The sequence below is a fragment of the Eubalaena glacialis genome, chromosome 2 (genome assembly GCF_028564815.1).
Source record: "Eubalaena glacialis isolate mEubGla1 chromosome 2, mEubGla1.1.hap2.+ XY, whole genome shotgun sequence".
In the NCBI taxonomy this organism is placed as follows: Eukaryota; Metazoa; Chordata; class Mammalia; order Artiodactyla; family Balaenidae; genus Eubalaena; species Eubalaena glacialis.
In genome coordinates this window covers 102,874,841-102,887,973 of record NC_083717.1, presented here as the reverse complement: position 1 = coordinate 102,887,973, position 13,133 = coordinate 102,874,841, and the positions used below count along the sequence as shown (strand labels likewise).

Genomic DNA, 13,133 nt, shown 5'->3' with positions numbered 1-13,133 from the left:
TAGATAGACTAAACTAAGTGGACGGCATCTGAAATTATTCAGTCAAACCTAAAAGAAAAGCTAGAGAGTTGTTTGTTCTTAACTTGAGAGAAACATAGCTATTTCCTTCCCCATTAAATTCAGAGACTATCCTACTGACAAGAAAGATCGTTTTCAAAATAAGGCCACAGGAAAAAAAAAACCTCAGTAAAGGTTTTGACCTTTTTTATAGTACTTACTTCTTATTTCTACTCAGCTTACCTTTCTAGTAATCAGTTTGGAGACTTCTTACCTTCCGTACAATACTATTGCACATCCAACAATTCTCAGGCAACGTATATCAAATCTGAAAGAAAATTTCCCTACAGGAGTAACATTCTTGTAGCCATACAGAGCCTTTACAACTTTAGAGTGTTCTAAGAATACTCTAAACTTTTTTTTTTTTTTTTTAAGAAAACACTTCTGTGTGTTACTTCTATTGAATCTTCTTAAAGATACTCTGACGTGAGTGGAGAAGTTTTGTTATCTTTTTTTTTAGATGGATAAAATGAAGCCCAGGGAGGTTAATGGAAAGAAGGCCAAACACTGCATTAGTGAGGAAGGTTAACTTTCTGGCCCTCTTACCTTGCCTTCTAAAAGACCCTCATTCACTCTTGATAAGCTTTCCTCCCCACCTTGCATTCCCTCTTCTCTCTTTTGATCTTTTTGTATTCTAAATTTATCCAAATCCCATGGTTTTCCCCTAAGGTAATATTCTCAACAGTAGAAGAACTGCCCAGTTTCCTTTACCACCCTTGCAGTCTCGGTGGTGCCTAAAATCACCCACAAAATGAACGCATAAACTCCCAGGGAAAAAAATAATCATCTTATTAAAATGACTGGAATATGTTTGTTTTTCTTCTCAAGTTTTATGTCAATTGTTTTGATTTGCCTCTGGAAGTTTTATGGAACCATGTGTTGACCAAATACCATGTTTTGCTATCTGTAAAAATGCAGAATGTATCAGTGGCCCCGGGTTCAGCTGACGTGGTTGCCAACGGTGATGGGATGCCTGGTGATGAACAAGCTGAAAACAAGGAAGAAGATCAAGCCGGTGTCGTGAAGTTTGGATGGGTGAAAGGTGTGCTGGTGAGAAAGCTCCTGTGTTTACAAATGGAAACTATCTGTTCAATGTCCTAGGGGACTAAGTGTTAATGAGGCCTGAACACAAGAGTTACAAGGATGGCTGGGTGTTGCCCCACTGTCACTTCTCATGTCCTTTTCCATGCTCCCTCAACCCACAGGTAAGATGTATGCTGAATATCTGGGGTGTCATGCTCTTCATTCGCCTCTCCTGGATTGTTGGAGAAGCTGGGATCGGTAAGCACTTTTTCCCTCCTATGTAGTTTTCAGTGTAAATTAAAAACTCAGTAAGGAACTTGTTTTCACCATTAACGCTGAACGTGAGATGAAGATCACAGAATTAATCTGCACTTGGGCTCTTTTACTTTGCCTCTTTGACAATGTTTGTCAGAGAAGACAGGTAAAGTGTTAACTCCTGGGAGACTGGAATTTTCCAGCTTGCCAACCAGATAAATGCTCAAGTAAATATTTCATCTTTTCATAGAGTTTTAGGTGTACAAGTATATAGAGACACATTCATTTTAAATAATAGTATTCATATTTTGGGACATACTGACATTCATCAGAGTATTCCCCCTTACGATTATTAGCAAAACATCACTAAACAAAAATAACTTGTGGGAAAACTGGTGAAACTGTGACTTGACTAATAAAAATGCTGAATTGTTGAACATTTTCCAGAGAAAACAGTGTTACTTGCAGGTACAAGTAATAAGAAAACAAAGGTTAATAAACTATTGCCAGATAGAAGCTTAAAAAGGTAGGTAAAAAGACTAAGATAATGTATATAACTATTGATAATTTTTCTAAATGGAAATGGATGATGTTGAAATTATTTTGAGTGCTTATTTAATGTTTTTAAATATTGTATTTTATTTAAAGTATTGTTTCCTGTGGCAAATATTTTTATTGCGAGTATACTACTAAAATTTATATAAAAATTTATTTGAATTATATCAAAGTTTCTGATTCAATGTGATAAAAATTAATGATGTTCTACTCTATATATGGAAAATACATTATAGGTTCACTTTGTGGGGGGCACACCTATAAATCATTAGTATCAAGAACACAGACGTTCAGACGTGCTTTCAGATTCTACTCCAAAATGTATCTCAATCCACATTTAAAAGGTACTTGGTCATTATTTATTGCCTTCGCTCCTCAAAACAGATTCAGAATCACCAGAAGACTTAATGCGAAAAAGAAAGAGCTGGAACCAGTTCCCATAGTTTTTCCTCGTTGTGTGTTTGGCAACTGCTGGGTTCCTGACAAAGGGCTTCTTGCTGGCTTTATGATGCATATCAAATGAACACTTACAGCCTCAGGGTCCAAAATAAGTATATGCTATTCCATGGAAAATCTGCATCTTAATATTGCCAAGTTGTTGCTCCAGGGTTTCATGCAAAATTAGTTTTTTAAGGGCAGTTTAGTAACTTATTGAGATCATCAGGAAACATTACTTTGTTTGGAGGTGTGAGTGTAGCCCAGGGCAGGAGTGATTCTTTTTAATGCAACTTATTTAAAATCCATATGTTTGGGTAATAATCTGAACTTTAATCAGATCTTACATTATTCTTCACAGTCAACCCAGTTTCATGTTTATTGCAAAATTGTAGAATATGAAGAATTCTATCTTCTGTTAAACTGTTTATTATACTTTCAGACATCAGTATTGTTTTAATAAGGATCTTTTATTTAAGTAGTCAAATCCAACTTCAGAAAAGAGTAGAGTTCTACCTAAATGGGTGTCCAGTGGGTTTTCCTTTGAATGGAGGTTTTTTTTGTTTTTGTTTTTATTCCGAGGAAATAGACTTTAGTGAGTAGTAGAAACTTATTATCACACTTACTCAGTTTTACTGGACTTTGTCACGAACTTAAAGCTAAATGAGTTGATTAAGTCACCATCTGGGTCCAAACTGGGTCCCCTTTACTGGGAAAGAAGACAAACAAGTATAAGCAGTACCCCCTTCTGGCTTTGGGGGTAGCCTGGGGAAAAAAACCTGAATCCACTTTCAAGCTCAGACCCTGGGAAAAAAGCCAGAAGGAAGCTGTAGCCAGGAGTAATGGTAGCTACAGTCCTTGGGTAACCATCTGGGGCTATAAGTTCTGGCTGCCTTGTCCCCAAAAGCAATTGGTAGAATGAGCTGATAATGCCATCTAGTTGTTCTCTGTCTTGACCACCTTGGCTGGGGCATGATGGTATCCAATAAACTTAAACATCAAGCAAGGAAGAAGGGCATGAAAAGCAAGTACGACCTGAAGCAAGTCATTTATATTTGGTGCGTTTCACTGTCTCATCTGAAAATTAGGGAGCTGGATTAATTGTTTCCCAATCAATTCTTTGAAGATAAAGCTAAAGAACCTTGCTGAACAGGCAGACACAAATTGAGATTGGCTGAGGGTAGCTCAACAATAATCTTCAGACTGTGGGGTGCATAAGAATTACCTGGGAAGATAGTTACAAAACTGCAGAATCCTGGGATTCACTTGGAAAGATCCAAAGTCAGTAAGTCTGGGCATTTTTAATAAGCACCCCAGGCATTTCCTGAAGCAGGTGGTTCAAGGACTGAAGTTTGAGAAAACTATGAACTGAATGTTTTCTAAGCTGCTTTTTGCCCTGGGATTTTATGTTTGATTGTGAGAGGGAAGAAAATCCCTTGCTGTTTAAATGCATACAACTTTGTTCCAGGATTTTAAATGGTTTACAGAAATATATATGATGCCAAAGGATAAATTAAGAATTGTTTGGAAAATAAAGGCAAAGGGAATATAAGGGGTAGGGAAATAATAAAAGTCAGAGTAGGTTTAATGTCATGAAATGCAAACTATTTGGTTCTCTACTGTTGCTGAGGTGAGCTAAACATTTGGTATCAAACTTCCTCAAAATAAAGTAAAGAGTTAAAATAAAGTGCAAAAAAAAAATTAAAAAGAAGTCACCTTTACTGGCACACAGACTGGAAACTGCACGGTGATGTAGAGGCGATGCTCACCACAGGATCCTTGCAAAAGATACAAAGAATTTAGTGCAAACATTTCTTACAACACCAAATGTTTAGGAATCTATAGGGGCCAAACCAATATAGTCTAAGTTTGCACCTCATACCCATGGTTAGACTCTTCCTACTGCACTTTAACTGTAAAATAGCCTAGAAACTTCTGCTAGAGCCAGGATATAACTGGAGGCATCAAAAGAGCCAGCTTCCAATACCTCATTCCCATTTCTGTCCTTAACTTCCTTCCACTTCCCCTTGTTCTAGGGCATGGCCAGAGAGATCACAGCCTCTCTTGGCTAACTGCCCTTCTTATCATCCTTGGAACAAGCGAGGCTATCAACAACAATTATGAAGCATTCACTTTATGTCAAGGAACACACCAAACAGACCTAGGCAAGCACATTCTGGCTGGAGCCAGGGCGATTTCAGTGCCTACAAGTTCTCCCTGAATTTGAGGTTGATCTCCACTGAGGAGGGTAATGTAGGGGAGGAAAAACTGTTTTCCGTCTACTCATCTTAGGCTCATTGGCTAGGGCCCTGTAAAGTAGACTGACAACATACAGATTAACAAGAGAAAAACAATCAGAAGTTCATTAACATGTGCATCGTGCATGTACATGGGAATCTTCAGCACTGAGTAACTCAAAGGGGTGGTTAGAACTTGGGCTTATACAAGCATCTTAACAGAACAACACATTTTTAGAGAAGTAACAAGACAAAGGAAAAGACTGAGTTTCTAGAGTGGCACATTGTGGGAAGGCAAATACATGGGGGAACTAATGGAAGATAAGGGCTAGTTAGTAAAGTCTATGTAATTTCCTCTAGTACCATCTCCAGCTGTCTCCAGTCTCTAGCTGATAACTGTCCCCAGTATAGAGGAAAGAGAAGACACCATTACAAATTTATGTCCTGCCTTTAGGCAAATAAGAGGTATCTTCTTCTTTTCAACTGTCTTTAGCTCAAAATAATCCTTATGCTAAAGTGGCAAATTTTGGGACAGCATATTCTGCTACCCTTCAGTGTCCTCCTAGCTGTGTATTTCCTGAAACTGAAAGCAGCCTTGCCTTCCTCCGAATTCTGGTCTACTTTCTCCCTCTCATAATAAATGATTCTGAACAATAAGATCCTTGAGGGCAGCTTTTTTCATTTTTATTTTTCCTTGCATTTCACATACCGCCTAGCACAGCTGGATATATAGTTGGCTTTTAATAAACAATAGCTGTTATGACTATTGTGGATTTGATCAAAAAGCAATGCCATTGATTATGTACTGTGTTCTATGCACTATGCTACTTTACATTACACATGCATTCTGTCTTTATACATGCCACTACTTTCTTTATACACGGCCACTTTACACGCGCATTCTTTCTAATTTCATTGTCATTTTTGGCTCAGAAAATAGGTAACTTGCCAGAGTTCACATAGCCAGTAAGTAAATGCAGTTTGATTTGATTCTTTCTACTTTACTCATCTGCCAGATGAACAATTATCTATACTATATGTAATTTTCCACTCCTACACAATCAAATATACATAAAAAGATAGTTCCCTGGAAGGATGAACATCTACACTCTAGTAATATTAACAGCTTGGGATTGTTCAGACCAATTATTATGTTTATGGGTATTTGGAACTTCATAAATAGTGAGGTTCATGTTGAATTTTGACCAGCCATCGTTGTTCGGTTATGTGAAACTTTGCACTGCACATCTTAGGTCTTGAGTTTCTTGGATCTGTGCTACTTCAGGCAGAAAACTTCAATGCTGGGCATTTCCTCTGTGGTGATTTCCAGACCAACTTGTTAAACTCAAATGTGGTCCTTTGGTGATTACTCTAGACTTGCTGGCTTTTATGTAAATGATCTAATGGGTTATTCCACCATTTAATTGCCTTTATTTTTCCTCTCTCAACTGAGGTCTTGGTGTGATTATCATCGGCTTAGCCGTGACAGTGACTGCTATCACTGGTTTATCCACCTCTGCTATTGCTACAAATGGATATGTCAGAGGAGGTAATTAAACCTGTGACCCGCATGATCATTTGTAAGGTAAAGGCAACACAGGCTCAAATAGCTCACCACTGACCTTTCTGGAGTGTTTTCAAAGGTAATCCAAGTTGGTTCCTTTTTTTTCCCCCCCTGCCAGGCAAAAAGAGACGCAAGAAAAATGGAGAAGGATTTAACCTTTGTCAAACCCCCAACTTTCTCATTCAGGTTCCTCTCCAGCAAGAGAGAAGGTCAAATGTTATGTTTTCTCTTTTCGCAGCCAGGGTAGTTTCTCTCCCAGGACACCAGCGTAAGTCAACTTTTCCTTTCCAGGGCTGCATTTTAGATTGTGTTTGCTTTTGGAAACCATCCTTCATCATAACGAGCAGTTCTCCAACTCGGTCTTTACGCCAGGCAAACCCGTTTCTCCTTAGCACGAAGGAACTCCATTGGGGCCCAAGGCTTGGATGTGAACACTTAAATTCAAAGCAGTATAGTTTGCAGCAATAGGGAATCCAAGGAAGAAAAGTAAAATGTAATATCTTCTGTCTTTCATTGCTAACAGGTCTTGGAGTTATCATAATTCTTCTTTCCACCATGGTAACTTCTATTACTGGGTTGTCAACTTCTGCAATAGCAACTAACGGGTTTGTTCGTGGAGGTAAAATTTCTAAGATATCTAAATGCTCTCATCACTTCCTACGGGTAGGCAAAAACTTTTTATTATACTTCTTTTTGGTGGGAACAAGAAAGTAGCCCAATGTTCCTGAAGCCTGGCTAACTATGTGGATGAGCTGGACACAGAAGGAAACACAAGGTACTGTGTGTATAGTCCTGGTCTACTCTCGTCAGCTGTGGTCTCTTTTCTAATGGTCCTCTCTGGCACGTTGCAGGTCATGATTTCCAGATGCTCAAATTCCTTGGGTAAATGCTTTATTTTTCAGGCTACTGCACACCTCTTGCTGGTGTTTCTTGGAAAATGACTTCTCGACACAGCTTCAGTTTTAAAGTTTAGTACATTTCAGGTGCTTCCTAGACCTTCCTAGACCTAGATGGAATGGGATCTTTTAGAACGTTTCAGGTTTTTCATAGGGAGACTGTTCCTTCCTTGACAAGATTCAGACTGCTGCCTCCTGAAGTACTGGTGACTTCTTGAAGTACTGGAGCCAAACACCTTTCTTGGGGGATTTTTCAGGTCTTGGAGTCATCATCATTGGCCTGAGTGTGGTAGTGACAACACTCACAGGTATTTCTATGTCCGCTATTTGCACAAATGGAGTAGTAAGAGGAGGTAAGCCAATTCATGTACTTATGGCTATAAGCTTTGATTATGTAGTAATGTCTAGAGTTGGTTTAATGTTGGAAGTAAAATTTGTACATTGATACTTAGTCCCCAGAAGCCCTAAAACAAAACAAAATAATCCAGAATTTAAACAGCAAGGCATGATTCTTTTCAACTAAAATTAAGAGATCTCCAGAAAAGATTTTTTTGGCCCACTTCCTGTGATTAAACATGTTTATAAACTAGAGAATGACAGGTGTCCAGAAAGAAAGCATAGAGTATTAGAGTAAAATAAACGGTTTCTTTGTGCCTTGGACGGACCCCACTGGCTCTCTCCCAGGGCCCCTCAGAAGGGGTCTTCCCCAGCACCCCAGCTGACACTGCTGACACTTCCTACACAGTGAGCCTTCAGAGTTCACCCCAACACTACGCTCCTAATGGCCAATAAGCTTGAGAAGATTCTTAAAAAGAAAATAAAAACAAATAAAACAAAGAGTTACTTTCAAATCATCCAGGAACAAGTGGGCCTGGGCAGAGAATGAGGGGTTGAAGTTTGTCTCATTGTTCTTCTAGCTTCCTTTCTTCCCCCTCCAATTCTGTTTTGGCTCCTGGGGTCTCTACTTGGGTACCTTATCCAGATCTCCCTACCCAGGGCCTTCTAAAACACCATCCTACCTACAAAACTGCTCCTCTCACAGCTCCTGCCTGTCTCTCATTTTGACCAAGCCTAGTAACTTGCTGCTAACTGATTTAATGTAATCAGGACAAAGAAAGTAATGGGGATTTGCCCCACCCAAATAAAAGTTTACATTTTTAGAGAGGATGCTGTCGTCTTAACCCAAAGGAGTTACTATAGTGGAGGAAACAGTGAAAACTTTTCAGTGAAAGATAATTTTGGTTGTAGATATGTGTGTTCAGTGTCATTCCTTTACCAATTCTGTCTACTTCTAAGGCTAGCTCAGTATAGGAAGTCATTGATTCACTATGGTCCGTGATAACATCTAGTTATCTAGGCCTTTCAACATCTAGTCATTTTAACCTTCAGTAACATGCTCTCAGAACTCCTGAGGTAGTTAACTATTCTGGCTCAGTCTTTCCTGTGCCCAGAAGTATACAGCCATGAGCAGAACCTTCTTTTCAAGGTCCAAGGGAGAAGCAATCGTTCCAGGCCCTCCCTACCTTACTTCCCATTTGCCACACCCATACACATATGGGTATTTGGCAATAACCATGCCTTCTTGAGCTAAAACCATCAAAACTAAGTCTGATTTATAGAGCGGATAATCCATAGCACTATACAGGTACCTTTTTAATGTAGTAAATGTGTACCAGAAATTATACCAGAAAGGAAGTTAGAACGACAATGATAAACTTTATCCACTTCATTTTCTGCCTGGGCCTGCCTGTTCCTGGAAATTTCAGATATGAAATTTTACTTCAGTTACATTATTAATTTGAACTCTCCAATGAAGTTTTTTAAAAGACAAAGAATTTGTGGGGTAAAGTTTGCTGTATTCTTATTAGTAGCATTTGTGTATTATAGGTTTCAATAAATTGGATTTTATTTAGTCAGAGTAGTTCTATTGTAGATTATATACAGAATATAAGGCAGGGCTAAGTTATTCATTACAGTGAACAAGATTTCTAAAATTACTAGGATTTATAATATTTTTATTAGAATAATTAGTATTTTAAATGTTCTCAGACATTCAAAATTATTTGGTCATATAAACTAAATCCTCTAAAAGTTCCTCAATGTAAAGCATGTTCATTTCTTGTTTCAGGTGGGGCCTACTACCTTATTTCCAGAAGCTTAGGGCCCGAGTTTGGTGGGTCTATAGGCTTGATCTTTGCTTTTGCCAATGCAGTGGCTGTTGCTATGTATGTGGTGGGATTTGCTGAGACTGTGGTAGATCTTCTTAAGGTAATTAAAAGCTTTTCTTTTCTTCAGCCAAGCAAGATAATTTGGTTTATTTTGCTTTTTCAGGGCACTAGGGGATATCATTATAGCAAGATGAGAGGAAACAGATTTATTCTGCAGAATGTGGAAGCTGAATATAGTTGAAGGAGCCCTAGGCTTGGCATCAGAACTGGCTCAGAGTCCTGGCTCTCACACTTACCAGCTGAGAGATTTTGGACCAGTCCCTCTGTTCATCTGAACCTTGTTTTTCAAATCTATAGTATGGGCTAATAATATTGTTTATGTCTTTCACAGAAATGTGGTACAGATCAAATGAAATCATGTACATGAAATACAGTGTAAAATATGAAAGAAAAGATAATGGGAATTATTGTCAGCAGCAATATTACTATTATGGTTATAGATTTCCAAAGGGAAAGAAAGTTCAAACATTAGAAGAACTCACTGCAGGAAACTGGGCCTTTTTTAGTTTAGGTGCCCCATCTGGATGGTATATATGTGAACACATTAATTAGCTAGTATATGAGCTAACTTCTGGTCCTCCTTTCATGGTAGTGATGGCAGACACTGAATTCAATTGGTACCTCTATTTGAAAATTAGATGAATAAATGAGTGGATTATATAGTTCATAGTTTGTTCTTTAATCGAGTAGCACTTATTTTTTTTTGATATTCACATTGGAAACCATTCATTTTTATTCTTCTAAGATTCCCCTTGACACATAAAAATAACTAGTCATTCTTCTGAAACAAAACATGATATCTGTATGTACCCATAATTTTACTTAGTTCTACAGTAGATTTAAAAGCTGTGCCTAGAATGAATCCCTAAAATTTGTAACTCCTAACCTTGGCTATCAAAGGCCTATTATCACAGGAAAAAATAATATTAGATTCTTTATCTTCTCCAATTTATGAGCATTTCATTTTTCCATTATCCTGTGTAGCCCCAGACATTAGTGCATGGTATCTCTTCTTACTGTTAAATTCTACAATAAGACATATAGGCAAAAAAAGCTTCTAACCATTTTAGTGATTTTTTTTTTTATTCCAGGAGAGTGATTCGATGATGGTGGATCCAACCAATGACATCCGGATAATAGGCTCCATCACAGTGGTGATTCTTTTGGGAATTTCAGTAGCTGGAATGGAATGGGAAGCAAAGGTGAATTTCTCAAAATGATATTACCAACAACTGCTAGTCAGCTTCCCGAACAAATTGCAGGAATAGAAGGAACTCCATATTCAAAAAGAATTGCTATCATTACTTTCTATGATAAAAGGAGCCAGGTCAGTGCTTGGTGGAACGCCAAGCCCTCAAAGCACGAAGTCCAGGCAGTCGTAACTCACAGCTCATGTGATCAGGCCTGTGCTTTGTCCTTTATGCTATAGTCACAGTAACAGAGCCAACAAGATTACTGCCATCTTCACACCCTGGTATCCCCTTCCAAGCTGGCTGTGAGTGCTGAAGCCCACAAGAAATGGCAAGTGTGTTGGGAGAAAATAACAGGCAGAAACTATCATTCCCCTCTGAAATCCAGTACTCCAGCAGCAAATTTGAGGGCATCAGAAGCCCTGGAACTAGAGAATATCTGGATTTAACTATTAGTAAATCAGTTAGTAAATTTCTGAATGATGGAGAGCATGTCTTTTGCTTGCTTTGTAACTCTCTACAGTGACTAGAACAATTGAAACTCCTATGTTCCTATGTGCCTAGAGGTGCAGTAACTAGACATCAAGTGGTCACCAGAAATGGAAAGATAGCCAAAGCCTCCCACTTGCATAAGGCAATAGGAAACATTCCCACCTGGCATTTATTTCCAGATTATGTATTCATACATTAAACAAAAATTGACGAAGTGCTTATCATGTGCTGGGCATTCTGCTAGGCACTGTATGTTCAGTTGTGACCCACACAGGCACAATCCCTGCCATAGTTGAGCATATGGTCTACGGGGAGCTGAGTAATAAACAAACAAATAAACAAGTAAATATGGAATGGTAAATTGTGAAAGTGCTATAAAGTAAATAAACAGGGCACTGAGATAGAACATAACAGGGGGAACATAAGTTAGATTATTCCCTGAGGGAGGCAATGTAGTTTCATGACAGTAGAAGGTAGAATTTAGAGCTCCAGCTCTGTAGTTAGAGTGGAGTTGAACCTGGTTTATGTCTATATGACCTTTAGTAAATTACTTCACCTCTCTGTTTCTCAGTTTCTTTATCTTTAAAATGATGATAGCAGTATTACCTACTTCATACAGTTGTGGGTGGTATTATTTACCTGAAAGAATATTGGTAAAGTTAGATGTGCATCTGTTGTATTGTAAGCCCTCTGTGAACATTAGCTGTTATTGTTTAGATTCAGTGATCAAGAAAGGCCTCTCTGAGGAGGTAACTAATACATAACGGATGAGAGGAAAGATACAGTTTTGCAAAGTATAGGGAAAAGTGTGTTTCCAGCAGAGGGAACAGCATATGGGAATGCCAAGCCAGTAACCTCTATGAAATGTCAGATGGACTAAAGAACAGTGATTTGGCTGGTCAACCTTGCAGACCGCTTATGCTGGGCACACACTGGTATGGTAGCCCAACGTCAAGTGCACTAGGCATCATGGGAATTCTATGCATCATTCTGTGTTCTCATACTCCTTCTGCAGTTATTACTGGGAAGGGGAGGAATCCATAGGTGCTCTGCCTAGGAAAGAAACCAACTCTATCCGTGTTCAGTCTTTTGGCTCCATTTATATTCTTAGGAACACTGCACTAAGTTACCCACTTAGTACTTGAAATGCTCTTGAAATGTCACCTTCAAGTGCCCAAGCACATGCACCCATTGAAAATGTAACATCTATTCTCAGGCCAAATAAGGCTCATTAAGATGCCGTTTTATGAGAACATAACTTATTACCTACTTTGGATAGTAGACTCTTAACTGGAATTATTAGATAGGGTCTTTCTTCAGTGGGCACTTATAACTTTTATAATTATGTAAAAAGTCATTGAATAAATCTAATTTGACCTCCTGTTACTTTGTCATTCCAGGCTCAAGTGATTCTTCTGATCATTCTTCTCATTGCTATTGTAAACTTCTTCATTGGAACTGTCATTCCATCCAACAATGACAAAAAGTCCAGAGGTTTCTTTAATTACCAAGGTACATATGACAAATAACTTGCTCTGCAATAAATGATTCTTCATTGCCTGCCCCTATCACCATCCCCATGATTCCTACCCCAGCCATTGGAATCCCAGTGTGATCCAGGGAAGAGCCTGGGGTTGGAGTCAGGAGAACCAGAGTGAGTCTCAATCCTGCTGCAAACTGCCATGATTGCTTCTCAGATTTTCCTGCCAAGGTGGGGGTGATGATAACAACTTCCTAAAGGGATTTTGAAAAGCAAGTAAGATAGCAGATGTTAAAGTGCTTTGAAAACCTTAAAGTTCTGGACACACTGTTGTCTCCGTCAAATAGTAGAAGTAGAGTGCGTGTACAAGAAAGAGAGCATAGCTCAGACAATGTGTCCAACCGCTGAGAGCACTGAAGTCAAACACAGTCATTTTTTCTTCCTGCTAGAATTTTGTACCTTGCTTTCTTATAGCATTCCCTAGTTGAGCATCACTGTCATGTTTTCAAGCATAAAAGATTGTAGGAGTTATTAATATAGCATCTGTGATAAGGGCATGGCACTGGGCATAAATTTTGACTTCTCTCTTCTATTCTACTCTGCCTGTCCACTCTTCCCTATCTTTCCACTCTAGCTTACTCAAGAATCCACTGCTGAGGGTTTTTTACATTTCCCTTCATTATTTACTCAGCTGTCAGTATTTGTTCCCTTTTTATATCAC

At 38.6% G+C, this 13,133-nt stretch overlaps 1 protein-coding gene across 6 annotated transcripts in view; it reads left to right on the top strand.

Moving 5' to 3' along the window:
• SLC12A1 (solute carrier family 12 member 1) overlaps positions 1–13,133 on the top strand; it is a 92,353-nt gene that overhangs the window by 11,605 nt on the left and 67,615 nt on the right. For 2 of the 6 annotated variants that reach the window (XM_061180332.1, XM_061180333.1), the window contains exons 3-9: positions 976–1,107; positions 1,263–1,338; positions 6,650–6,745; positions 7,280–7,375; positions 9,151–9,290; positions 10,342–10,452; positions 12,333–12,444. In XM_061180332.1, the coding sequence (XP_061036315.1) occupies positions 976–1,107; positions 1,263–1,338; positions 6,650–6,745; positions 7,280–7,375; positions 9,151–9,290; positions 10,342–10,452; positions 12,333–12,444 (763 nt within the window). Of the gene's footprint in view, positions 1–975; positions 1,108–1,262; positions 1,339–6,015; positions 6,112–6,649; positions 6,746–7,279; positions 7,376–9,150; positions 9,291–10,341; positions 10,453–12,332; positions 12,445–13,133 lie in introns of all 6 variants that reach the window. The other 4 variants (XM_061180336.1, XM_061180335.1, XM_061180334.1 and 1 more) reach the window with 4 other exon arrangements.